The sequence below is a fragment of the Grammomys surdaster genome, unplaced genomic scaffold, assembly GCF_004785775.1.
Source record: "Grammomys surdaster isolate TR1022 unplaced genomic scaffold, NIH_TR_1.0 213, whole genome shotgun sequence".
NCBI classification, from domain to species: Eukaryota; Metazoa; Chordata; class Mammalia; order Rodentia; family Muridae; genus Grammomys; species Grammomys surdaster.
The window spans coordinates 3185807-3213002 of NW_021604658.1; the positions used below are offsets into that span (position 1 = coordinate 3185807).

At 39.5% G+C, this 27196-nt stretch overlaps 2 protein-coding genes across 7 annotated transcripts in view; one reads left to right on the forward strand and one right to left on the reverse strand.

The window, feature by feature from the left end:
* Positions 1-1515: 1515 nt before the first annotated feature.
* Positions 1516-12640, forward strand: Rnft1 (ring finger protein, transmembrane 1). Of its 2 annotated transcripts, XM_028772329.1 has the most exons (9): positions 1516-1631; positions 2922-3372; positions 3523-3599; positions 5487-5587; positions 6755-6908; positions 7761-7919; positions 9130-9195; positions 11216-11317; positions 11872-12640. In XM_028772329.1, the coding sequence occupies exons 2-9, from the start codon at positions 2973-2975 to the stop codon at positions 12004-12006; spliced, it is 1194 nt and encodes a 397-aa protein (XP_028628162.1). In that variant the 5' UTR covers positions 1516-1631; positions 2922-2972; the 3' UTR covers positions 12007-12640. The 2 variants fall into 2 exon arrangements, with proteins under 2 accessions (XP_028628162.1, XP_028628163.1); XM_028772330.1 differs by lacking the exons at positions 3523-3599; positions 6755-6908.
* The window catches only part of Rps6kb1 (ribosomal protein S6 kinase B1), a 50188-nt gene continuing 32273 nt past the window's right edge, over positions 9282-27196 (reverse strand). For 2 of the 5 annotated variants that reach the window (XM_028772323.1, XM_028772326.1), the window contains exons 12-15: positions 27107-27184; positions 22766-22873; positions 20215-20327; positions 14984-17834 (exon numbers count right to left, since the gene is read on the reverse strand). In XM_028772323.1, the coding sequence (XP_028628156.1) occupies positions 17531-17834; positions 20215-20327; positions 22766-22873; positions 27107-27184 (603 nt within the window). In that variant the 3' untranslated portion in view covers positions 14984-17530. Of the gene's footprint in view, positions 9471-14983; positions 18911-20214; positions 20328-22765; positions 22874-27106; positions 27185-27196 lie in introns of those variants that run through there. The other 3 variants (XM_028772324.1, XM_028772328.1, XM_028772327.1) reach the window with 2 other exon arrangements.

Genomic DNA, 27196 nt, shown 5'->3' on the forward strand with positions numbered 1-27196 from the left:
ATGTTCCAGTCTGTAAGTGAATCTTACCAAGGAAAGGTAGGAGAGAAATTACCCACATTCCTCTGAATGTCATACCAGTTCAAGCACCACCTGCCATCATCATGCACAGGCACAAATAACATTTAAAAATTAATCAGAAAACACTCATGTACCAGAATGGGAGAATATATGCAAATGTCTCAGAAGATTCACTTACAGACTGGAACATGGCCCTCAATCTTACATAACCAGAAATATAATTTGTGAAAAAGCTTGAAGCTCAAAACTTTCTATTCAAAAATGAAGAGAGCCAGGCATGAGAGCACACGCCCGTGATCCTGGCACTGAAGAAAATGAGGGTAGGGTCTTCAGGAGTTCAAGGCTACCACCCACTACAAAGCCAGTTCTAGGACAACCTGGGCTACCTACGTAAGACCAAGTCTTAAAAGAGAGATAATGTGCAGGTCACAGTGAGGAGCAGATCCAAAACAGGTTTGGGATTTTTTTTTTTTAAAGTGCTTTTTGACATGAGAGAAATTTAAGTACAGTCTCAAGGTGAGTGGCCAAGGCTAAAAACAGTGGATTCAGTTTTACTGCTACGAAAGAAAGACAAAATTTCATAGCTAAGGAATCACACCAGCAACTTTGACAAGGTATTTGAAAAGTTTAAGTCAGGTAGAAAGACAAAATATTAACCATTTACTGGACACTTAACTCATCAGTGTATGCAAAACGCCAGACCTTTGCCTGGTCCCTTCAACCGCCGATTTAATTCTCAAGAACCTTAGGAACCCTGTTATTCTTTTGATGTCCTAGACTTTCCAGAACTGTCTTTTTCCCCCCTTGCTATTATTCCCCCCTGCCCCCTTAGTAGCCTTTATTTTAGAAGTCCAGTTCCCAGTTCGCCAACACGGGGTTTTCTAAATCTACTTCCACGGCCTCACAAACTTCCCAGTGCTTCTGATATCCATTCTGGCACCCGGTTGTGGCATGAACTAAGGTGCACTGTCAGGCTTGGAATCCGAATCCAGGTCACACAACCTCTTGGCCCAGGCAGCCCAGCGGGTCTGATGTAGCTAGCAACACGCAGCCGGAAGCCCCAATGTTCTCGTCCGGATCGCGGTTCCCGGTACGCAGCCCGCAGCCAAACGGGTTCCTGGACCTACCCATTCTCAACCTCAAGTACTGGAGGACTCCGAAGCGTGTGACTGATTACTAATGCACGCAAGACCTGATAGCCACGCAGACTTAATTAGCGCACACACCCGCCACTACGCCACTTGGATAACAGCAGCAACAGGGACACAGGGCGGGGCCTAGAGGCGCCCTCCTCCTCCTCCTCCTGGTGAAGGCGGAGCTAGGTACTTGGGGCGGGGCCTAAAGGTTTCCCTTCTCCGCCGGGAAAGGGCGGGGTCGGGATGAGCACGGGGCGGAGCCTAGAGGCGCCCTCCTTCACCAGGCGAGGGCGTGGCCCGGTGAAGGCGGGCCGCGCGTGACGACGTCTTGGGAGCGCGCGCGCCGCCGCGGGGCCAGGCCGAGCGCTGCTGGTGCTGGCGGCGTCCGAGACTGAAGGCTGGCGAGAAGGGCTTGCGGCCGCGTGTCGGGCTGTTGGTATTGTGGCTGCCGAGGCTGCCCGCTCCTGGTCATGAGAGGTCAGGTCTGGGAAAGGGGGTGAGGCGGAGGGTTTCCGGGGAGAAGAGCCGAAGCTCGGACGTGGGTGGAGAACTATGTCCTCGCGGATTCCGGAAGAGTTGGCGTTTACTTTTCTTTCTCTCTTTTCCCTTTTCTTGTTTATGTATGAAGGAGGGCAGGTTTTGTTTTTCTTTTTAATAGCAGAGACATAAACTGTCCTGTCCCAAGTCGCTCTTCAGAGAGTGGGGCGATAGAGCCGCCGTGGCTTCCGAGCCTCTTCGAAACGTCACACAGTAACTGCACGGTTTGAGCCAGCCTCCGCCGCAGCTAGCTCCCTCGCGGGGGGAACGGGAGAGGCCCGGCGGTGTGGGCTCTGCGTTTCGTCGGGCGACAGCGCGACTCTGGCACCCTGGTCCGAGATCCACACTGGATCACGTAGGGATCTTGCCCTGCCCACAGCCTCTCGTCTGACACCTCTACTCACGCCACACTGCCCATGTTGGCATTTTTATTCGGGGGGGGGGGACGACTAACTCCTTATTTAGACTAAAGCATCACTTAGCAATTACATGATGACTCCCCTAAGGGCCCCCTTTCAAAGGTATTTGACTAACATTCTTTTGGGAGGAGAAGCAATATTCTCGGTAGCACCATTAATTACTGAAAACCTTATTAGCTTTGTGGAAGCTGTTTCAGCATAAAATGAAATGTTTATTATCTTTGTTGATGCTTAATTAAGGCACTGATTTTTTTCCTTCTAAACATTAATGAATCTGTAAAAAAATGTATTTAGTGTGCGTGTCAGAGGACTTGTGGGAGTCAGTTCATTCTTTCCACCATATGGGTTTAGGGGATTTAACTCAAATTAACGGTCTTGACTTACCCAGCCTTAGCAAACTTCTTAATGTGGACTCTGCTTCAGAGTACATGTGCCTACTTATTCAGGATGAGTCCTGCTATTCATAGTGGTATCTGCTGGGCACCCCTTCTTTGACTGTTTGCTGATGTAGTTTGGCATTAGAGAAATAAGAGAAATAAAGACATCTGCAGTTCAAAAGCAAATGTTCACCAAATGTGCTTTGTATTTTAAGTAGTCCCCAAGGTTTAAAACTCACTGGTTTGCCAAAGTTGGACTTTGGGGTAGGGGTGGGGCAGGGCAGCAGAGCTTTGGCAGTAGCAAAGATTAAAGGACCTGAAAATCCTTCTGTGACTGTCAACTGCCCCTTTAGTGAACAAAGGACACCTAATGAACTGATGCACTGCTTGTGATTAACTTAGCATGCTTTCTGCTCTTTTATTTTACTTTTAAGGAGAAAGAGTCCTGAAGCAAAGACATTTTAGAGAAAAACTACTCAAGGGTCATGCAAGCCAGCTGTAACCAACTGCATGGTCCTCCAGGCACTGCACATGATGAGGGTGCTGCAGCCTCCCCGTGTGGTCATTCATCAAGATCGACAGAAGGTTCCCTGCACCCTGGAGATGTACATATCCAAATAAACTCCGGACCAAAAGAATATTCTGAAAATCCAAGCTCTAGAAATACAAGGTCAGGCGTCTGTACCTGTGCCCATGGATGTGTGCATAGTCGTTTACGGAGTTACACCCACAGTGAAGCAAGGCCACCTGATGACTATGCCACGGAGTCTGGAGAACATGAAAGCGGCTCCTTCTCAGAATTCCACTATCTCTTCAAGTGGTTGCAAAAAAGTCTTCCTTATATTTTGATTCTGGGTGTTAAACTTGTTATGCAGCATATAACAGGTAGGAAATAAAACTGCTGAATTCAGTTTCTCTTTTTAGTGATAATTTTAACATATATTTTGGTTGCTAGCTTTTAAAAATTATATTAGCATATATAATCTTGTTGGGTTTTTTTTTTCTTTCAATTAACTAGAACTTATTTTCTAACAGGAATTTCTCTTGGAATTGGGCTGCTAACAACTTTTATGTATGCAAACAAAAGCATTGTAAATCAGGTTTTTCTAAGAGTAAGTATAACAAGCAACTAAATTATTAACTGTTTCTCTCTACAGAATTAGAGATAACTTTGGGAGAACTAGAAGTCACTTTCCAGAGGACTAGGAAGCAAAAGGATACATTGTGATGTCCACCACATGCTTTGTTTTGTTTTCTAAATGATTTGGAATAAGTTCCCTGGCCTAATGCTTAGTTACCTCAAGTTACCTCACCTTACTTGTTTGATACCTTAAAAAAAAAAAAAAAACCTAGACAAGGGGATTAAGAGATTTAGACCACACTGTATAATCTAGTTTGGCAACTTTATGAGTTAATTATACTGAGTAGTATATCATTTTAAAAAGTTAGTTGATGCACCATGAGATGGACAATAAATAAAAGTGAGCATTGAATAAATGAGCATTGGTGTTAGAGGTTTGTATTTGATACAGAATTTCACTATGACTTTCTGGTTGGCTTAGAACTCAGTGTGTAGACCAGGCTGGCCTCAAATTCAAGAGATTCGCCTGCTTCTTGAGTGCTGGGATTAAAAGCATGCCCTATGAGTGGCAGATGTCTCTTATTTAAAAAAAAAAAAAAAAAATAATAACTTCAGGACTGGAGAGATGGCTCAGCAGTTAAGAGCACTGACTGCTCTTCCAGAGGTCCTGAGTTCAATTCCCAGCAACCACATGGTGGCTCACAACCATCTGTAATGGGATCCGATGCCCTCTTCTGGTGTGTCTGAAGAAAATGTACTCACATACATGAAATAAATCTTTAAAAAATTAAAAAAAAAAAAAACCCTGAAGAAGTTTTTCTAGTAGTGTCAAAAGTTTTAATCATCTGAATCATTAGAAAAAGTTCTAAGAATCTATGAGATTTCACCTTAAAAGGGGTCATATCTGGGAATTTATAGTATATCATGTTAACAATAATTCTAGTGCATAGTTTAAAACTAGCACAGGTTACTGCTGGGCATGGTGGTGTGTTCTTATCATCCCAGCAATGGGGCTGCTGAAGCAAGAAGACTGCCATGAATTGAGAGCCAGTCTGGGATATTATAGTGAGTACCAGGCCACCCTCTCTTTAGAAAACAACAATAACAAAAATATTCGTACCAGATTGACTTCTTTAACATTGGAAATTTTGCCCATATATAATGAGGTGTCTCTGACTTGTCTTCTGTCTGCCTTACCCACATAGCCCAGAGGCAGTCTGATATAGTACTTTTAGTGTACTGGTGTTTTAACTTGCAGTGAAGTCATGTTTGGAAGTTTCCACTTTTGGGTATCATGTTAGTGCTCAAAAAGTTGTTCAGTTTATGGATGAGAATACTCAACTGTAAAACTTTCAATTAAACTAATAATAAAAATTGAATTTTAAAGATCAAAATTATTTCACATTTATGAACTCACTTATTGAAACATTCATTTTAAAACTTCTGTTTTGTGGAGAAGAGAAAAAGCTGCAGAGGTAAAGATTGCTTTGGGTGGATGGGTCATTTATGTCAGTGTGAAGATTGGTCTCTTGGACTCATTGGTCTTGGATTTTTAAATTTTTTATGGGGGTGATGGCTTGAAACAGGGTCTCTCTACATAGCCTGTCTTGGAACTCTTATGTAGACCAGGTTGGCCTCAAACTCAGAGATCTGCCTGGCTCTGCTTCCCCAGTGCTGGAATTAATTAAAGGTGTGCCACCATGCCCAGCTTGCATTTTAAAATACTGTTCAGAGTTATGTTTTGTTAATTATTAACAAAAACAGTAGTTGTAATGAACAATTTAGAATGTTTTTTATTCTTAATAAAATATAGACTACCTGCTAAGTTAATACATTAATCATCAAATAAAAATGTTACTTAATATTACTTAAAATTCTGGCCTAAACACAGTAAATTACAGAATTGTGTCTTTTTCAGGAACGGTCATCAAAGCTTTGGTGTGCTTGGTTACTGGTGTTCCTGGCAGGTTCTTCCACCCTCTTATATTACACCTTTCATTCTCAGTCACTTCATTACAGGTAATCAGAGATCCTAGTATACATCTGTTGTTTTTTTGCATATATCCTGTTTTCACGTAATGCTTATTAGAGTTCAGTTTTCAATTGTTTCCTTTCATGATTGACAGGTGTGACTTAGACTTGTATCCCCAATACCATGGCACATAGCATGTGCTCAATAAGTACTTTCTGATAAGTGGGTTTCTGTTGAATCAGTTTTTTTGGTTTTTTTTGTTTTTGAGATAGAATCTCACTGTGTAGTCCAAGGTGCCAGCCTGCATTCCTCCTGCCTCAGCCTCTTGAGTGCTGGAAATACAGGTAATGTGCCACTCACCAATTTTAATCAGTGTTTATTTAGTAGCATTAGGTGGTTATTACCAAATTTTGTTTCTAAAAGTCAATCAGTAAAAGACATGTTAACATACATTTCCATGTGGGATATTCTGACTTTTTAGCTTTAATCAGATAATTAGAAGGCCTGGGTTCAGCAGCATTGATACAGACAAATCTGGGCTGCAATGAGTGGGAGAGTGAGTGGGAGACACATCAGGCAGCTCACAAACTCCAGACCCAGGGTATCTAACGTCCTCTTCTGGCCTCAAAACTAAGACACATGTAAATGAAGACTAGCTAGCCTATGGCCTGGGAAGACCGGGCCTGCTACTTTCCAGAGGAGACACCAGGTCCAGGGCTCTGATGCCCTCTGCAGATTCCACAGGAATCTGCACTCAGACGTACATATACTGTCCCTCACTACACAGAGACACAGCATTTTAAATTTTACGTTATCAGAATATATATGTTTAATACTTAAATCACAAGACTGACTATATGTTTGATACTTAAAAATCACAAGACTGGCATACCTTATAAACCCAGTGAGGTCAGCATAGGTGAAAGAACACACGAAACAAAAGGGGTTCATGGTACTGTACAAAACTAACCAGGGAAAGGAAGCTTAGATGGAGAAGGCCCAGTCTGGACATAAAAGGAGGTGAGGTCTCTTAGTAGAGCTACTGTAGGAGTGTATTGTTAGATGCCTGGAAAGAACAGGCTAGGGGTGTAGTTCAGTGCTAGAGCTTTGAACTATCTCACGAAATACATAAAATACTGCAGTAAACTTGAAACCTTTACTAATACTTTGTTTGTATGTTGCTTTCATAAATGCTTATGTTTTTCTCTTGGTAGCTTAATTTTCTTAAATCCTACACTCGAACAGTTGAGCTTCTGGGAAGTTCTTTGGATTGTTGGAATTACAGACTTCATTCTGAAATTCTTTTTCATGGGTTTAAAATGCCTGATTTTACTGGTGCCTTCTTTCATTATGCCTTTTAAATCAAAGGTAAGAAACTAACTAATGCTTATTAGAATGTTAGCAAAACCCCTGAATGCTAGCTAGTCTTCATTTACATGTGTCTTAGTTTCAAGGCCAGAAGAGGGCATCAGATACCCTGGGTCTGGAGTTTGTGAACTGCCTGATGTGATTGTTGGGAACCTAACTCAGGTCCTCTGGAAGAGCAAGGAGCACTCTCAACTGTAGAGCCATCTCTCCCACACCTAAATAACCTAATTTTTATTACTTCTATCTGGCAACCATTTGCTCAAGTACTACAACTGAAAATACTAAGCTAATTGGCTAAAATCAGAATTGTATTTCCTTCAAAATAATTGAAAACTCAATCTTCACATCATACATCAGAAAATTCTAGGTTTGTACTTCTGCTTTTCTCCAAGGCATTGCCAGCTGATAAATAACTACAAAAGCAGTTAGTCACTCAGTGGCTTAGTGAGGTAAGGTTTTACTATATGGCCTGAGCTGCTCAGGAACTCACTGCAGTCCTGCTACCAGAGCCTCTCAGTGCTGGCTAAAAATGAATCACCATACCCAGTTTATAAATCGAGACACTTCTTTCATATTTATTACTTGGTGTGTACCTCTCCACCATATGGGTTTTAAAGAGTGAACTAAGGTAACTCACTGGGTCTCTCACTGGCCCAACACCAAGCCAAGCCATGTAATGACAATGGTATGTGCTAGTCAGATTGAATTTGTGTTAATCATAATTCTGAAATATAATTTCAGTTGTTGTAATTAGTGATTATGTATTTATGATATCCTTCCAATAGTAAATGTTATGCTATGTGTTTAATACCTTGGGTAGCTGAATTTATTTCTTTTTCCTTTCATTTATAGGGATATTGGTACATGCTTTTAGAAGAACTGTGTCAGTATTACCGAATTTTTGTTCCCATACCAGTTTGGTTTCGGTACCTTATAAGCTACGGGGAGTTTGGTAATGTAACTACATGGAGTCTTGGGATATTGCTGGCTTTACTCTACCTCATACTAAAAGTAAGTATCCTTCTAACCTTGGCAAAGTGACTGCTATACTAATTCCTGGCTTTACATTACTATTAAGCTGCCTCAAAATTTATTTTCATATCACTAATTGAAAGTAATGGCAGACTCTTACCTGTTTAGAAATGTAGACTGACATACACCTGTAATCCCAGCTAGAAAGGCAGGAAAATCATGAGTTTGCCAGCATTGGCACCTCAGTAAAGACAGTGATCAAGAAAGAGTAAAACAAGGAGCCTATTGGTCTGGGTGAGTGGGGGACTACATTGGTTCTTGTGTTGCCAAGGGTACCTTGGCCTCCTAGGTACCCACACCATGCTAAGCTCAGTTTTTGTTGAGGAGTAGCAGAGAAGTAACATACATGTGATACCTATCTAAGGGAGATTAAGGAAAAGAGACACTAAACCCCACAGGATCATCTGTAGTACACAGTTCTCAAACCAGAGGATCTTCTCTTCACTTTATGCCTGATCCCTTCAACTTAGTACTTTATTAAACTTTTTACAAGTGAGTGAGTGAGTGAGAATGTGTGTTTGTGTGTGTATGTGTTGGATCTCACTGACACATTGTGTGTATGACACAGGATCTCACTATGTAGCTCTAGCTGTCCTGAACTTATTACATAGATCAATGAAATCTGTTTTCTGAGAGATGGCCTTCAACTCAGACATCTGCTTGCCTTTGCCTCCCGAGTGCCAGGATCAAAGGTGTATGCCATCACTGCCCCACAATACTTTCAAATCTAAATGCCAAGGATATTTGAATCAATGAAGCATGTGTCTCCCCGCCCCACCCTCTTTATTACAAATTTGTGTATATGCTTTCTTTGTATTTATGTTTGTATATCACATGAGTGGAGTGTCCACAAGGCCAGAGAGGGTGGTATCCTCTAGGGATGGAGTTAAAATGGCTGGTTGAGCCTCTATATGGGAACCAGGGATGGAATGCAACAGCAGCCAGTGCTCTTATCTGCTAGCCTGCTACAGTGTCTTTGACATAGGTTTATTTGTCTTAATTAAATTGTAGCTGAGGTTAAGAGGTGGCTCAGATCTATGTACTACTTTACTAAGCTTGAAATAAATTCATAATGGAGTACTAGTGTGACATACAATGAACATTAGGTTAGGTGGGAATTGAATTTTACCTTTGGTCTTTAGATTTAGCATATAGAGGTTTTGAATTAACAAACTATCTCTTTTTTTAGCTTTTGGACTTTTTTGGACATTTGAGAACTTTTCGACAGGTCTTACGAGTATTTTTTACACGACCAGTAAGTACTGTTTATCAGTTAAAGGGAAGTACTTCTACCTTGTCTCACCCTTACTTTCTTTAGTTTAGTAGTGTTACAAACAGAAATTCATGAGCTGCTCGTCTTGTACTTTGAGATTTTTTTCTACTACTTTGGCACTTGGGGCTGTAATGACTTAGAAGTTTGAATTCCACGAGCAGTCTCTTGCTTCAGTGCTTCTGTACTGTAATGTCTCCTGCCCTTGCAATCCCTTTGCCATTTTGGATCTGGGGCTCAGTGGCAGGCACCTAGATACCCTGTAAAAGGAAGCACAAAAGCAAATCCATTGGGCATCTTTAAGGATTTACAAACACACTTTAAAAACCTTGTCATGGACTTTCGTTTCTTTTCCTTTTTTAATCCACTGATGTTTGCTTTGTATATTTTTATTATTTCCTATTTCACTTTTATGAAAACACTTAAGTATGATTTTAGTCTGAGGACAACTCAGTAAAGATCATGTTCCTTGCAATTTTCATACTAAAAGAAATTTCCTCTTACTCAATTCTGTTTTTTTTTTTCCGAGACAGGGTTTCTCTGTGTAGCCCTGGCTGTCCTGGAACTCACTCTGTAGACCAGGCTGGCCTTGAACTCAAGAAACCCACCTGCCTCTGCCTCTCAAGTGCTGGGATTAAAGGTGTGCGCCACCACTGCCTGGCTCATTTCTGTATTTGAAAATTAAGTTTTCTAGGCAAGCACTCTACCAACGGCAATATCTCAGTTCATAACAGGCTATTAGGTTTTAGGAGAGGTGGGAATGGAAGAGTCCCTGATCCCAGAATTAAAGGTTAAGGGCCAGCCTGAGCACTTCAACAAGAAAGTCTAGCCAAAAAAAAAAAAAGATAAGAAGTTATTTATAGAATAGTCCAAACTAACTAGCTAGGGGACTTTTTTTCTTTTAAGTATAGAATAAAAGGTTTATTTAGGGCATGTGGAGGAGAGTTGAGGGGGTAGTAGAGACAGAGACAGAGAGAGGAGAGAGGGAGACACAGAGAGAGAGAGAGAGAGACGGGGGGGGTGTGTGGAATAGAGATGAGCACATGGAGAGAAGGGGGAAGGGAATGTGCAGAGAAGGGGAGCAAGAGGAGAAGAAAGCAAGAATGGGGGACTTCTTCTTTTTTTTTTTAAAGACCATTAATGATATAAAGCAAATGCTAGGTGAGTACTGTGGCATCTGCCTTTAATCCCAGCATTTGAGAAGCAGAGGCAGATGGACCTCTGTGAGTTGAGGCCAGTCTGGTCTACAAAGCAAGTTTCAGGAGACCCAGGGCTACACAAAGAAACCCTGTTAAAACAAAGAGAACATTAAAAAAAATACAATAAAATTCAGAATTCAGTTTTAAGTTAGTTCAGTTGTGGTTATAAGAATTTGACTTGGTTGAATCTAGTAAGATTAGGCTGAAACTGCCTCAAAACAATGTCCTGTGGGCTGTTGGTATAACTTGAGAGTACTTGCCTAGCATGTGTGTGAGGCCCTAAGTTAAATACCTAACACAGAAAAACAAAACATTAAATAAGCACCCCAAGTGCATATACATGCCTTTGTCAACCTTATCAACAAAATGTAAGTGACCATAAGGGTAAATCTTCACTTAAAGGACGTTGATTTTAGCTTTTGTTAGCCTGTCACAACTAGGACCTACCTTGCTTTCTGTTTCCATGAAGCCCTCAGGTGTTGTTCACCACCTTCCCCCTTCATGTCGACAGAAAGCTTTGATTGTTCGTAACCTCTGTGTATGGATAATGATTAAACCCTGTCAACTTCAGTGAAAAAGTCAAGATCTTAGAGCTCAGGACTTTAGAATGAATCCCATTTTAGAATGTCTAATGTCTGAGCTACTAAATCAAACAGCGTGGAACACCACCTTTTTTGTTGAAATAGTTCTAGGGATTGAGCCCTGGGCCTCAAACGTGCTACCACTGAGCCACATCCCAGACCAGATATGTATTTCAAAACCAAACTCTCCACAGGGATTACTTTTAACAGAATTTGTCTTCATAGAGTTATGGAGTGCCTGCCAGCAAGAGACAGTGTTCAGATATGGATGGTATTTGTTCAATATGTCAAGCTGAATTTCAGAAGCCAGTTCTTCTCTTTTGTCAGGTAAGATTTCTAAACAAATTATAAAAGCATTTTTCAGATTTGTTAAAATCACATTTATGTTTGTTATACGGCAGTAAAGGTAATATTTAATTGTATTTAAGGTAAATGCTGATAACTTGTTGAGGATGGAAGGGGTATGGTAGACTGTCCCTTAGGTTCTGATGATTTTTGTGGAGAGGACCATAAGAAAAAGGAGGGGGGTAATTTGATCAACTACTTAGATACCAAAGCAGTTAGCAAATAGGCTCCATCTCCAACTGGCTACTAGTCTTGCTCAAGAGTAGCAGTTGTTAATAAATGTAATGCTCCTTGCTGTATTTCACAGTAACTGTCCATAAGTTACCATTAAGCAGGTAAGTGATCATACTTAAAAGGCAGTACCTGGGAAAATAGTTAAATGGAATGAGAACACTTTCACTGGCTTAGCCATTAAAACAGTCATTTTCACATTGTAAACTGCTGGGACTGATGTTTTCTGAAATCCTTTATAACTTTAAAGAATGTGACCTTCTAGAGTGTCATTGTGTAAGATCTGCTTCTTCATTCCCTTACAGCATATATTCTGTGAAGAATGTATTACCTTATGGTTTAACAGAGAGAAAACATGTCCACTGTGCAGAACTGTGATTTCAGAACGTATAAACAAATGGAAAGATGGAGCCACTTCATCTCACCTTCAGATGTACTAAGTTGTACAAACTATTAAGGCCTCGAGACACTAATTTTATCTGGTTTGGTAACATTGATAAAGGCATCATAATTGGTCTTTAAAATTGTTTTCCAGGAGTAGAAAAATGGTTTTAGGGTATCACGAGACATATGTTTATAGTTCAGTTTCTCAAAAGATTAAGTGCAAGAGCCTTGCATTTTTAAAGTATATATTCACCTTAATAAATATGCAACATTTATTCCACTTATTTGACAGATAATTGCAGTGTTAAATTGGAAATGTGGTTTCTTATCAGCAATACCAAAACAGCAATTAGAAACTAGAACTAGCCATTTTAAAAGGGTTCAGGGTCTGTTTCCTGACATGGTTTTCAGAATAAAGATTTGCATAGTATTTTAAGATATATATATCTTAAAATATAAGATATATATATATATAGTATCTGAAACAATTTTCAGACTTTTATAATTCCCATTCTAAAAATGCTTAAATTTTTCATAAAATTGTATTTTTAAAGTTCTAAATGCTATATTTTACCTATAACAATCACATTTTCTAAGTGAAGATTTACTGAGGATGATATATTTTAATACTGTATTATGCTCTATGACTAGTAATCAGTGGGAATAAATGATTTAGATTCATTCACCTGATGGACCTGTTATGTGCTCCTTGCCATTCATTAGCTGTCTTGTGTTTTGTGTAGTACTGTGTAATAGCTTGAAATAACAAAATGATTGGAATGTGGGCTGGGGAATGTAGCTCACAAGTTTTATAATCACCATCCGTTGAGATATGAAAGCTTACACTCAAGACTTGGTGGAGTGCCTGTTTAGTGTGCATGTGTCCTGGCTGAATTCCACATCGAGGAGAAAGGGGGAAAACAGCAACTTTTACTCAGGGGAAGCCAGAACATTTGGTGCTAGTCATCTCCAGCTGATTTCTGCAAGTAGAAAAGGTAATGGAGCACTTTATCTTTCCTCATGTTTCCTCTGAAGAATCTGAAATCTTTACCATGTCTGAGGAGCTGCTGCTGCTAAGTTAAGGCTTCTACCTATTTATCATCAGTAACAAGGAAATCAAAGTGGGAAGGAGAATGAGGTGAAAACAGATTTGCAGTGTAAGACTAAACTGGGTTCTAGAGATGGCTCAGCAGATTAGAACCTGTACTGCTCTTCTAGGACCAGAGTTTATGCTGAATGCTGGGATTAAACGTGTGTGCCACCACACTAAATTAAGTTAAATTTTAAAGACAGACTAAACCAGCACATGGTTTAATAAGAATAGTGACAGAGCAGTGATGGTGCACGCCTTAATCCCAGCACTTGGAAGGCAGAGGCAGGTAGATTTCTGAGTTCAAGGCCAGCCTGGTCTACAGAGTGAGTTCCAGGACAGCCAGGGCTATACAGGATAGTGACCAAGTGCCATAGGTGAAATCATGTCTGCACAGCTACTGCCTATATTGACAGAGGTACAGGAAAACTAATATAATCAGATAAATGCCAGATAACTACTACTTTCAAATGAGTATTCAGGCACTCTATATATGTCTATATTGTATGTGTGTGTACACACAAATATAGTCTATTATACACACACACCTTGCCTATTGAGAAACCCTGCTAAGTACATTAAATCATCTTCCTTTGTGGTAAAGCTTAGTTGTATTAGATATACAAGGAATGAATGGAAGAAAGCAATCTGTGATTAAAATTTGGCTGTGAAAGTCAGCTGAAATGACTTCCTATTCCAACTATCACATTCAGCCCTCTTACAACACTTGTACTTACCTAATAGCTGTTCAGGCAGTTTGGTTTTTTAAAATATGATTAAATAACAAAAGTTTGTAGAAGACTGCGGGGGGGGGGGTTTCAGAAGGGCATCAATTAAAAATAGAAAATGGGCGGTAAGTAGTAGCAAATACTTTAATCCCAGCACTTGAAAGGCAGCAGGTGGATCTGAGTTTGATGCCCACCTGGTCTACAGAGTGAGTGGCTCAGCAGTTAAGAGCAAGAGCACTGTTCTTCCAGAGGCCTGGGGTTGAATCCCATCCACTATTCACATGGCAGCTAACAACCAACTTAACTCCAGTTCCAGGGAAATCTGATGCCCTCTTCTGGCTTCTTGAGCACTGCACACATGATGCAGACGCATGTAGGCAAAAAACTTATACACATAAAATTAATGTCCAAAAAGAGAGGGGAGGTAAGGGGGCCAGAGATGCTACCAACTACCAGTATCTCTCCTTTCTAGAGATATTTTGGTTTTTTTTTTTCTTTTTTTTTTTTCAAGATTGGGTTTCTGAGTAGCCCTTGCTGTCCTGGAACTTGCTTTGTAGACCAGGCTAGTTGCAAACACTTAATTGCCTCTGCTTCCTGGGGGCTGGGACTAAAGGCAGGGACCACCGCATGTGGCAAAATGGGCGATTTTTGTTTTTCAGATTTATTTTGTGATGGTTATGATGAATCACTATTATGTGGGTACTAGAAACCAAACCCATGTCCCTCGCAAGGCATAGCATTGCTCCTAACTGTGGGAGCCATCTGACATATTTGCTAACTTTTTATAGAATTATTTTGCACATGAACATTACGTTATCAAAGCTAGCTATGAGGTGTACTTAGGCAAATTGTTGATTATTAATACAAGAAAGTATTCCTACTATTTTTATGTGAAGCTAGATTCCACATAGCTTGTTGCATGAATATTTTTAAAAGCAAACAAAGTATATTCAAAAATAACAAGAATCTGTAACATTTAATACAGAGTGACCACTAAAATTTGTTATATATTTAAATATTTAAATAGTTCCAGTATCTTGGGAGAAAGTTTTATAACTGTCATTTTTTCATACAAAAGTAGTTTATTAAATATGATAACATGAACATATCTAACATGTTAATTTAAAAAATTGTACATCTGTTATGTATACTGTAGTAAATATGTATGCTAAAATTTTTTCTCTCCGGTAATAAAAAAATCACTTCTTTTTTATGTTCATTCAAATTTGCATTTAATTTCTATTTACATTCATTCAATCTGAAATCAAATATCTTAACACAGTCAACTAATACAAGATGAAAAGCAGAAAAGGTGTTGTCCTCATAGAACTCCTAATAAGGCAGCTGAAGAACTTATTTAATAGATGCAAAGCCAACTTGGGGTAGAAGAAAACATAGTTTAAAGAGCAAACACTGTCAGAAACCTGTCTTTTAGATGCTCCTTCAGAGAATCCAGGGGAGTAATACTTGTGCTATAGTGTTGAGTCACATGAGGAAAGTACTATATTGTTCAGCAACAAACCATAGGTCCTGTGTGACAAATATTGTTAATGACTGTCTATCTAGCTAATGTCTGCTCCTAGGACGAAACCATAGATGTTTGGATACTGACATCTTTTGAGATACTAACCATTTTCAAAGCCTCAAAATTCATTCTTCATAAATTCAACATTTCTCATGAGAATATCTTAGAACTAGCCCTTGTAAGCTAGGAAATATACAACTAACTGAATAATTCTAAAATGGTCCTGTATTAAATATGATGTTCAAGGCTTAGGATATTAATGCTAAGATACATTTTGTTTATAGTTGTCACCTATAGTACAGAATGTTGAATTTATGGAGTCTCATACATGCATCCTCTCCTCAGATCTCAAACAATCTCAAAAACAGTATGGGGGAAAAAAATTCTTTTAAGAGCATACAAGGGGAAGAAATAACATAATTTTCCTAATGGTCTGGTTCAAGTTCAATAATTAATACATTGTTAATCACAGCTGGTTTATAAATCCCAGTTACTCTGTAACACTACAAACCTTATAAAACAAATTTAGTAAACTTCAGTTCAGTGAGTACATATTAATTAAAAAACAGCATGTAGAAAATAAAAAAATATCCTGTAATAGCTGATTTTAAAGAAAATAATCAAGTAATGAAAGAAGAAGCACGTAATCTTTTTTTATACACTTACCTGGTACAAGCATGAACACCTCTCTTAGAAACTCAAACTAGTTTTGACATACACTTTAAATTATGCTTCCATTTTTACAAATAAATACAGAATAGGCCATATTGCATAGGCGTGTGCTTTCTGTCTGTGACACTCATGTGACACCTGACATGTTTTCACAGTCATAGAAGGGGTATCCATTTATGAAAGTTTCTCAATAAACTTGCCACAGCATGATCAATTTCACTTAGTGCTGTGATAGAAAAGCTATATATTTGTGTAGATGGAAGTAGATGGAAGGTATACAATTAATGCGTTCTACACAAAAACACTGTGATATTTGCCACTATTGCTGGCAGTAATTATATGAACAGTTTAACAGTTTATGGGGTGGTCACAGTGCACATATTACTAGCAACTACAGCAAGGGAGGAATCATTTAGTGTAAAAGTCTTATTGGAATTTGGCCAGGCAGTCAACGCTATAGTTAGTAAACACATTTGGAAACAGATATCAGAGCAGCATAAGCCATTTGCAGTCTGAAATGATTCCTATATGCATTGCCATAGGTTTTTGGAGGGGTTCTATTTTTTTAAGATACCGCAAACTCTCAAAGAATGAAGAACATTCTGAGTCATTACTGCAGCTCTAATTTACTGCTACAACTATGAAGTTCTCAAAATGCTGCCACAGTCAGAGACTCGGGAGTGATCATTTAAATGATAAAAAGCCGCCTCTGTCCAAAGATGGACTTTTACTGCCACAATTGAAATCATCTGTCATGGCTCTTTTGTTTTGTTTTTTAAAAAGATTTTTATGCATGTGAATGTTTTGTCTGCATGTCTGCATACAAGAGAGCATCTGACCCAAGGAGACTGCAGTGTATAGATGTGAGCTACCATGTGTGTGCTGGGAATTGAACTCTGGACCTCTGGAAAAGTAGCCAGAGTTCTTAACTGCAGAGTCATCTTTCCAGCCCCTCAAGGTTCTATTTTTGCTCACTGTTAAAAATTTCTTCTGATTGCACTTCAATTACAATTTAAATAAGCAAGGTCTGGGTCAATCCTGACTAGTTCTGACATGCATAAAAATTTTTATGGCTTGGATCCTATGAGGAACACAGCAAGAGCATCTGCATATAAAGAAACCCGAGGGCTGCAACTATTATTACCAAGTGAGTTGTTCAGACTGAAGACATAAAAGACCAAACAAAGTGGTGTGACAGGACTCACTGTGTGACCGTCTACGGGGACCAGTATGGACTGAAGTATATTTTATAAAGCTCTGCAGATATTAAACCCTTTCACCAGCTAGTCATGGAAATGCTCCTTAAGGCAGGAAGTATTTAAGAAAAGTAAAGTTACCTTTATTTTTATTCTTTGTACCTGTAAATCACTTATGTAGATTTTGTTACAATTTCAAAAACAGTGTCTTGTTAACATGTTTCCTAAATTAAGCCACTAGGTTTTCTTATTCATTATGGAAGACATTCATCAAAAGGCCATCAAATATTTTTACAATTAAAAAATGTAGCCCCAGTACAGGAGGGAAAAAACACCTTTTTTTCTTTTGTAGACTCTTAAAGAAAATTGTTAAGGAAGGTAAACAGCAAAACAGTACAAAGTAAAACTAAAACCATACTGATATGCTGTAAAGAGACAGAAAGAGGCTGGCCCATGGCAACACCCTCTTCCCTGCAGGGCCAGTGCCCTGCTTACTGCCCTCATTGTGCACTTCAGCCTGATTCTCTCTTCGGGCTCTCCTTGGCCATGGGCTTGACTCAAATACTGGGATAAGAACAGGTGGTGATATTTTTTTCCAGTGTAGTGCAGGCCCAGGACAAGGATGCAATGTAGATCATATAACTTCTGCCTGTTCCAAGGCTTGCAGTTAAGCCTAAAATACAGCAGTACTGCAAGTAAAAATGATTAAACAGACTTTTCCCTCCTATTATTACTGACAAGTATTGCAGCTAGGTTACTAAAACAAAAAAATAAAAAACACCCCAGGTTCACCCCAAGCCCTCAAACAAGCCACAGCTGTGGTTAACAATGATTCATTTGCATTTTATTTCATCAAGAGAAGAACAAAAGCTGGCTTTCTTCACACCAACCAATAACTTTGCATTTTAAAGTTTGGGATGTTTTTCATAATGAGCTGAATCAAAAATCTATTTGAAAAATATATATTTATATAAAAAAAAGATTCAGGTTGTTTGCACGTAAAACATCAAATAAGTTTCTTGTCTTTGATTCCGTGTTGCTGGAGAAAGTTTGACAAAGCTTGCATGCTAATTTGTCCTTAGTTGCAAGTATTACAGGCAATCTCATACTTTGCCTATTAGAATAACCCTTATTTGACATCGTCAGACTTCAACGGTGATTCAGAAGCAACATCCTACCCTAATACTGTCAGTTTGCAGCCACCAGCATGAGAACCCTTGTGAACGCTGAGATGTTGCTAGGATAGGAACCAGTCAGTTGATGTGTCTGTGGGTTCCACAATACTATTTTGCTTGAGTTTTTTTTTGTGGGTTTTTTTTTTTTTGCACCATTGATTGATTTTTTAAAAAATCTGTTGTTTATTTTTCCCTCCATCGAAAGCATTCCAGGTAATGACACTGACTCTTTGAGACTGCCATTTTGATTCTCGTTCTTATCTTGCAGGATGCTCACACATCCCCTTCCCGGATTTGTTTCCTTTTTGCATTTGCATTAATAAAAGCATTGTTTCATCATAGATTCATACGCAGGTGCTCTGGCCGTTTGGAGATCATAGGAAAAGCTTGTTTTTTGTACGGCCCAGAGTTGGGCTGTCGGATTGGAAGTGGCGCCGATGCTTCCCCGCTCACTGTCACATCCATCTGCTCTATTCCACTTGTTTCCATTGGGTATTCCACAGGTGGCTGAGGATTTGCCGTGCTGGCTGAAGCACCTCGTCCCCAGAAATCCCCAGGAGAGAATTTGACTGGGCTTTAAGACAAGGAAGAGCTATCATTCATTTGTCTCAAGGATCATCGTAACAAGAAATATTCCCCTCGTGATTAAAGGGAAGGGTGATGTGACCTTATTTATCTAATTTTATTGTCATATAGACTGTCCCAAAAGGCAAAGGTTGAGCCATCTTTCCCCTAGACTAATAGTGTGTCCAAACCAGCCTCTTTACCTCTACGCTTGACCCTTACCTCTACGCCTTTAATAACATGCTGTTAAGTCATTTTACACTCCCGCTTAAAAACAACTTCCGATTGCACTTCAAATAAAAGACTTTCCTAAATTGCTGGCCATTTTCCTTATTTACCACATTGCAGGAACGCTGACTTATTTCCAAAAAGCATGTTTCCTGGCTGGGCGGTGGTGGCGCACACCTTTAATCCCAGCACTTGGGAGGCAGAGGCAGGCGAATTTCTGGCCAGCCTGGTCTACAGAATGAGTTCCAGGACAGCCAGGGCTACACAGAGAAACCCTGTCTTGAAAAACCAAAAAAAAAAGCATGTTCCCCTCCCCAGGGCTTTGACCTCGCTGCTCTTCTGCCTGCAATACTTTGTACCTTTTTTTTTTTTTTATTTCTTGCATAGCTATCTTTTTCCTTATTCTTAGAAGGTACTTCACCAGGGAGACCATGTTGCCCATAGGTAATGGAAACCTCCTAATTTTTTTCTCTGCTTTCTACTACAACCTTTTTTTAAAAAAATGTGTGTATAATGTGTGCAGGTACACTTGGCATAACTTGGTAGGTATACAGATTTGTGTATATTTCTGTCAGGAAGGAACAGTTCTGTATTCCATACACATACTAGGCAGCATATATAAAATGTTGATAAATGCATCGAGAGGTCACTTGGTGTGAGAAGTTGGATGTTATGCTTATGTTAGGCAAACACGACAGACCTTTTATTTGTGTAACTTACATGCATTTCTTAAGCTATATTCTTATAGGGTTAAAAAAAAAGTGTTTTCCTTGCAAGCACAAGCACCTGAGTTTAATACCCACAACCCATGTAAGAAAGTGAGTACTGTGGCACATGGTTGTAATCCCAGCACTGAGGAGGAAACAAACAGGTTTCTTGGCCCTCCCAAGCCAGCCAGCCAGCCAGCCAGCCAGCCAGCCAGCCAGCCAGCCAGCCAGCCTAGCGTACATTCCAAGCCAATGAGAGAGATGGAGATTACTTGAGGAGCAACACTTAAGGCTGTTCTCTGCATGCACCTGAACTTGCATACACACAAACACGGATACAAGGACATGAACAGAAAAAAAGAATAAAAGTCTGAAATACCTGACAGGCGTTCGTGGGCTACCAATAAATCTTCGAGGCGATCGGATTTTTGGTTCAAAAGAAAACTTTTCTTTCACACTTTCAAGTACAGATGGAGCCACATATGTAAAACCCTGAAAAACAGCACAATACACTACAGGATGATGTTTGATCACACCCATCAAGAAAATGGCTTTTTAGTCTGAGTTACCAACACTATCATAATACAACTAAACTCACCAATGTGTATATTCCTCGATATTCTTTTTCTTTTTTTCTGAGATAGGATTTCTCTATGTATAGCTTTGGCTATCCTAGAACTTACTCTGTAGACCAGGCTGGCCTTGAACTCACAGAGATCCACCTGCTTCTGCCTCCCCAAGTGCTGGGATTAAAGGCAAGCACCACCACATCTGGCATTTTTATACATTTTTTTTTTAGGCCTGAAATGCTAATCAACAACATTTTACTACACTGTTAGTAATAGGGAAGAAAAGACAACTGCAGGAAATGTAGCTTGAACATTAAATGTTGACTATAGAGATAAACATCAATTGGTGCGTTGCCAGCTGCCCACTGTTTATATAGATTTATTACACGTCATACACACACTCAGATATCTACCCACACACACATATGTATTTATAAAATCAGTTAGGATTAATATTCTACAGCAGTTGCTTATAACTAAGCCAAAATTAGAGTTCTCTGACTTAGCATGTGCGACCTTTCCACTTTCACACCAACAGTAGTATAAATTAATTTTTTAATATTTTATTTTTAATGCTGTATATGTATGCATGTCTGTATGTAGGTATGTGCATATGAGTACAGACGCCTGAGGACATGAGCCATCCAGATCCTTTGAAGCTGTATTACATGCAACTTTGAGCTACCTAACATAGTTGCTGGGAGCAAAATCCAGGTTCCTCTACACAAGTGCAACACAATAATAATAACTGAGCCACATTTTTTTTTGGTTTGTTCTGTTTTTTTGTGACCAATGGCCACCATTATGAAAATTCTACTGTGCAGTGCACAAACGCTGTTGTTTTAGTTCTGGTTGTCTTTATTTGGCTCCCGCCTCTCCTTTTCTTGCTGTACATTTGTTTGTTCAGCCATTAGTCCTGTTGCCTGCATGCTTTCCCTGTGCATTACCAGCTGAGTGAACATAAGCATAGCAGTAGCATCACTGGCTGATAGACTCTGGGTAGAGCCCAAAAGGAAGGTGCAGCTCCTCACTGTACACTGCGGTTTCAGAGGCCATTTCTTTGTATGTTCTAGGGGCTAAATACAAACTTGTATTTTATTTTTTTAATATTTCCATTAATTTTTAATGAGATATTATCACAGAAGATTAAATATTTGTTAAACTTGAATATACAGGTAAGTGGAATATTAGTGGTTTATTTAGTTACTTTTAAGCTGTTCTGGAGACCAAATTCTAGGCCACACTTATGTTTAGTATATGCTCTCAACTGAGCTATGCCCCTTGCTATTTTTAGATTAATTTCTAAAGAAACTTTGGATTAGAGATACAATACAGATACCTCTTCAATAAAAACTAATGTATTTATTATCAAAGGTGAATCAATATTTCCACTATCAAATATTAATTAACATTACAAATGTCCTGCAGAATTAGGTTGATAGTAACCACTGTAGTGAGAGTTTTGGTTTCTTTGAAAATCCAATTATGTTTTGTGAATGTTTTTGTTTTAATCCCAGGTATGGGATATGGAGCTGCTTTAGTTTGTCTAAAGCTATTAACTATGATTGTCTCGTGTTCTAAGAGGGGCGTGGTTTTCGCCAGCTGCAGATGGTTTAATTCTGGGGACTCTGGAGAGGGTATAAATTGAGAACCTTGAGAGGGTCTGAGGCAGCTGCTGCCACTGGTCCCTGCTGTTGCATTTGCTGGTTTGCTGGTTTGCTGGATTGCTGTTTGGAGAGACTGAACTTGTGCCTAGGAACCTGACACCCCCAGTCAGCAGGAAATAATCTAAAGATGTCTATGCGCCCTTTCCCTTCTAGCCTTCTTTCTCTCCTACCTAGTGTTGGGGGATAGGAAAGGAGGTAGAGGTATAAGAACCAAATAAAAGAGCTACACAAATATGCCAACAAACTATTATTATTATTATTATTATTTTCATCATCCTGGCTCTCATTCTGTAGAGCAGGCTGGTCTCAAGCTCAGAGATCTGACTGCCTCTGCCTCCCATGGGCTGCTATCAAAGGTGTGCATCAGTACTGCCTGGTCACAGTATCCATACTTTATGATGACTATCTGGGAATAAAATAGTTCTATTCTGCCTGGGTTTTGTTTGTGATGCTGAGCCACACATCACTTAAGTCACTACCACTCAACCAAACATGAATCACTCCAAAGATTCAAACATTCTCACTGTAATTTCTAAAACAGAATGTTAAGATTATGAAAATTAATTTGTAGGTACCAGTAAGTTATCAAGGAAATGGCTTAAAAGCAAAGTCATTAAGGCTTCCCACATAAACTTCTCACTGCATCATACTTAAGTTTCCTATGGCTGCATGGACTTAAATTCCTTTCACTTACCAGAAAGACCTGGTTGGCACTTTCACTGAGAGTTGAGTCATCGGGGCTGTCAACAGGTGTCTGACGTGTAAACTTTGAATCAAACTGACTCACATCCTCTTCAGATTGCTTCATAAGAACAATGGTTAGAAAATGGTGAACAGTCTATGTTATTGCTATCAATCAAAGGTGCCACAAGCCCTATATTCTTTGCACAGGGTTTGACTGTAATAAAACATGAGAATAATTTTAGCAGCCACAAAGAAAAAAATGTGGGCTGGAGAGATGGCTCAGTGGTTAAGAGCACTAAATACTCTTCCAGAGGTCCTCAGTTCATTTCCCAGCAACCACATGGTGGCTCACAACCATCTGTTATGAGATCTAATGCCCTCTTCTGGTGTGTTTGAGGACAGTTACAATGTACTCACATACATACAATAAATAATTCTTTGAAAAAAAAAGAAAAAAATGCAGGTAGAAAGAATGTCAATGGTACATTTACATCAGTGTCTTTTTAAAAAATTTTTAATTTTTATGTGCAGGTGTTTTGATTGCATTTATTTCCATGCACCATATGTGTCCCTGGTACCCACAGAGACCAGAAGATGTTGGATCCCTAGAACTGCAGTTACATGGGTGCTGGGATTCTCTCTAGCCCCATGGCATCATCCCTTTGTATATGTATGGTGCTTGAGTTCAAACCCAGGGCTTCAACTTGCTAGGCAAGCAAATGCTCTACCAGTGAGCCAAAGCCTAACATCTTCAAATTTTTATATGAATTAACATAGATTTCAGTAGATAATTATCATCCTAATTAAAACTGATTATCAGTTTCCCCTCATAACCTTTTAGTGTATCTAGCCACTCAATAAATTCCTAGAGATAATGTGCTCAATGGCCACTGTATATCTACAGTTAAGTCTGTGTAAGGATGTAAACTTTGTTTACACTCCATGCACAGCACTTGCCTGGGCATGTGCAATCAAGAAACACACCAGCATCAAACTTTCCCTGTCCCGAGAGTCTTATTGTGGATTAATTCACGTCTTATGGTTATAAAGTAGTGGTTTGCTCTGAGTACATTTTCTTGTTAAAGAATAGTATCATATAAGTTCTATGCACCAGATTCCTTTAGTTTCTTCCCTTTCATGATGTGTCTAGTCTGATTCATGAACCAAATAGAAGAAATATCAATTTAAAAATATGACTTATGCTGAAAATGGTGATACATGCCTATAATCAATTCCAGCACGTAGGAGGTAGAGGCAAGAGAATCAAGGCTATTCTTAGCTAAACTGTGAGCTTAAGGGCAGCCAGTGCTCTGTGTGTGCATGTGTGAAATAGAGAGAGAGAGAGAGAGAAAGAGAGAGAGAGAGAGAAAGAGAGAGAGAGAGAGAGAGAGAGAGAGAGAGAGAGAGAGAGAGAAGAAGAAGAAGAAGGAGGAGGAGGAGGAAGAAGCAGAGGACAAAGAAAAAAGGAAGAAAAATATTGCCAGAATAGATTAAAATATTAAGACCAAGTTCATAAAACACTAAAATTTATATAATTCAGGCTGAAGAGATGATTCAGAGATTAAGAGCACTGTCTACTCTTCCAGAGGTCCTGAGTTCAATTCCCAGCAACCACATGGTGATTTATAACCATCTATAATGAGATTTGGTGCCCTCTTCTGGCCTGCAGGTATACAGACAGAATACTATATACATAATAAAGAAATCTTTTTTAAAATCTTATAATTCATTATTTAATTTTAGAAGATACTAAGGAACTATTTCATTATTTTAAAATCAAACATTTAGCCTACATTCCTGGTATTAACTATTCCTTGGGTAACCAAACAACTGATGCCTGCTTTTTGGAAAACTTCTGGCTAATAAAGAATGAACAAGCCGGGTGGTGGTGGTGTACGCCTTTAATCCCAGCACTTGGGAGGCAGAAGCAGGCGGATTTCTGAGTTCCAGGCCAGCCTGGTCTACAGAGTGAGTTCCAGGATAGCCAGGGCTATATAGAGAAACCCTGTCTCGAAAAAACAAACAAACAAAAAACAAAATAAATAAATAAATAAATAAAACAAAAAAATTTAAAAAAAGGATGAACAAGATGATAAGAATAAAGAACTAGAGTTTCTCACCTCAGCATTACTGACATTATGGACCTTGATAATTTTAATTCTTTTAATTTTTTTATTTTATGTATTTATGTGTTTGCTTGCACTACATGCATGCCTGCAAAAGCCAGAAAGTGTAGGATACTCTGGAACTGGAGCTATAGACAGCTGTAAGACACGATGTTAGTGCTGGGAATTGAACTTAGATTCTTTGAAAGCAGCAAGTGTGCTAGTTTTTACTGCAGAGCCATCTCTCTAGCTCCTGGGCTTGATAATTCTTCAAAGTAGAGAGTTGTCATGTGCTGGCCTTTACACTGTAGGTACTAGGCACAGAGCCCTCCTGCAACACAACTAAAATGCTTCTAGCCTTTAGCTCCCAGTTAAGAACTACTGACTTACAGGCTCTACAAGAAATAAAACTATATTGTAAGATAAGCTTCCTTGTCAAAGCATACAGCATGAAGAATTCCATCTGAGCCGGACAGTGGTGGCGCACGCCTTTAATCCCAGCACTTGGGAGGCAGAGGGAGGTGGATTTCTGAGTTCCAGGCCAGCCTGGTCTATAGAGTGATTTCCAGGAGCCAGGGCTACACAGAGAAACCCTGTCTCAACCTCCCCTGCCCCCCCAAAAAAGAATTCCATCTGTATCCCAAGTTTCTTAATTTGGAAGCTAGATAAACATAGTAAATGACACATTGGGGATAAAACGAGCAAAAATTAAAATGTAAGGAATGCAGGAATGGAAAAATGGATCATATATTAAGAGCACTTGCTGCTCTTCCAAAAGACTTGGGTTAAGTTCCCAGCATCCACATACAAGCTCACAACCATTCATAACTCCAATTCCAGGGCATCTGATGTCCACTTCTGACCTTCACAAGTATCAGGTGCGCACACACACACACACACACGCACACATACACACACACACAACCTACTGCATATTACATATGCACAGCATAATACTCAAACACATAAAATCTAAAAACAAACAAACAAACAAACAAACAAACCCCACTTTTTTAATCTGAGGAATTCTACAAACAGATGGACCAGAAGATATGAGGGGTTATCTGTATATAGTAAGAAAGAGAGCACTTAAACTATATATAGACTGACATCTTATTGAAAATAATGAGGAAAACAGGAAATCAAAATAAACAATTGATCAATCCTATAACTATAATGTGTTACACTTATGTTTAAAAAGGATGATCTGATCATTTCTGAAGGTAAGAAGTAGGTATCTGAGCGCATTATCCTCCCTATACCGTATGCAGACATCTTAAGGTTTACATAAATTTCTTGAGTATTTTCTGTGTGCATGTCCTAGTGCCCTTGGAGATCACAGAGTGTTGGATCCCTGGAAGTGTAGTTATGAACCACTGTGAGCTACCATATGGGTACAGGGGATAAAACTTGGGTCCGCTACAAAAACAAGTGCTCTTAAACAGAAGCATCTCTCCAGCCCTATGTGTGTTGACATCTTATGCTCTGTGATCAAGTAGTTACCAGCCTGTGTTGGTTAGAATATGCGTGGTCCAGGGAGTGGTACTATTAGGAGATGTGGCCTTGCTGGAGGAAATGTGTCACTGTGGGGGTGGGAAATAAGATCCTCCTCCCACTTTCCTGAAAGACTGTCTTCTGGCTGCCTTTGGATCAAGATGTACAACTCTCAGCTCCTCCAGCACCATATCTGCCTGCATGCTGCCATGCTTTCCACCGTGAATGATAATGGACTAAACCTCTGAAACTGTAAGCCAGCCCCAATTAAATGGTTCCTTTATAAGAATTGCCTTGGTTATGGTGTCTCTTCAGAGCAATAAAAACCCTAACTAAGGTTTCAGGCTCTTTCTCCTCTTCCTTCCCCAAAAATAGAAAGCATATTTGCTCAGGTTCTGAGGTAAAAGACAGAAGTTAAATAAACATTATTTTAACCATAAGCATTTTTATAGACTGCACTATGTTCCCTCGACCTCACATCCATATGCTGACATTCAAACTCCTTGTTTCTCAGGAAGCGATCTTATTTGGAAAGGGTCACTGCAGACGTCATTAACAAAGACACTATCATACAGGAGCACACCACTACACCTGGTTTGTCTGATTTTCCTGATTTCAAAGAATTACCAGGACTGAGGTGTCAGTGTAGACAGAGCACTTGGCTGACATGTGTGAGGTCCCAGATTCAGTCCCCAGTACTGGAAATGACAGTTATAGATCCCCCTATATCACATGCTTCCATATATACATACCAACAGAGGCTTAAAGGGAGGCTCCACCTTCCGAGCCAGAAGTTCTTCCCAGTTAATGTGTCTGAAAAATGGATGAGCCTAGAAAAAGTC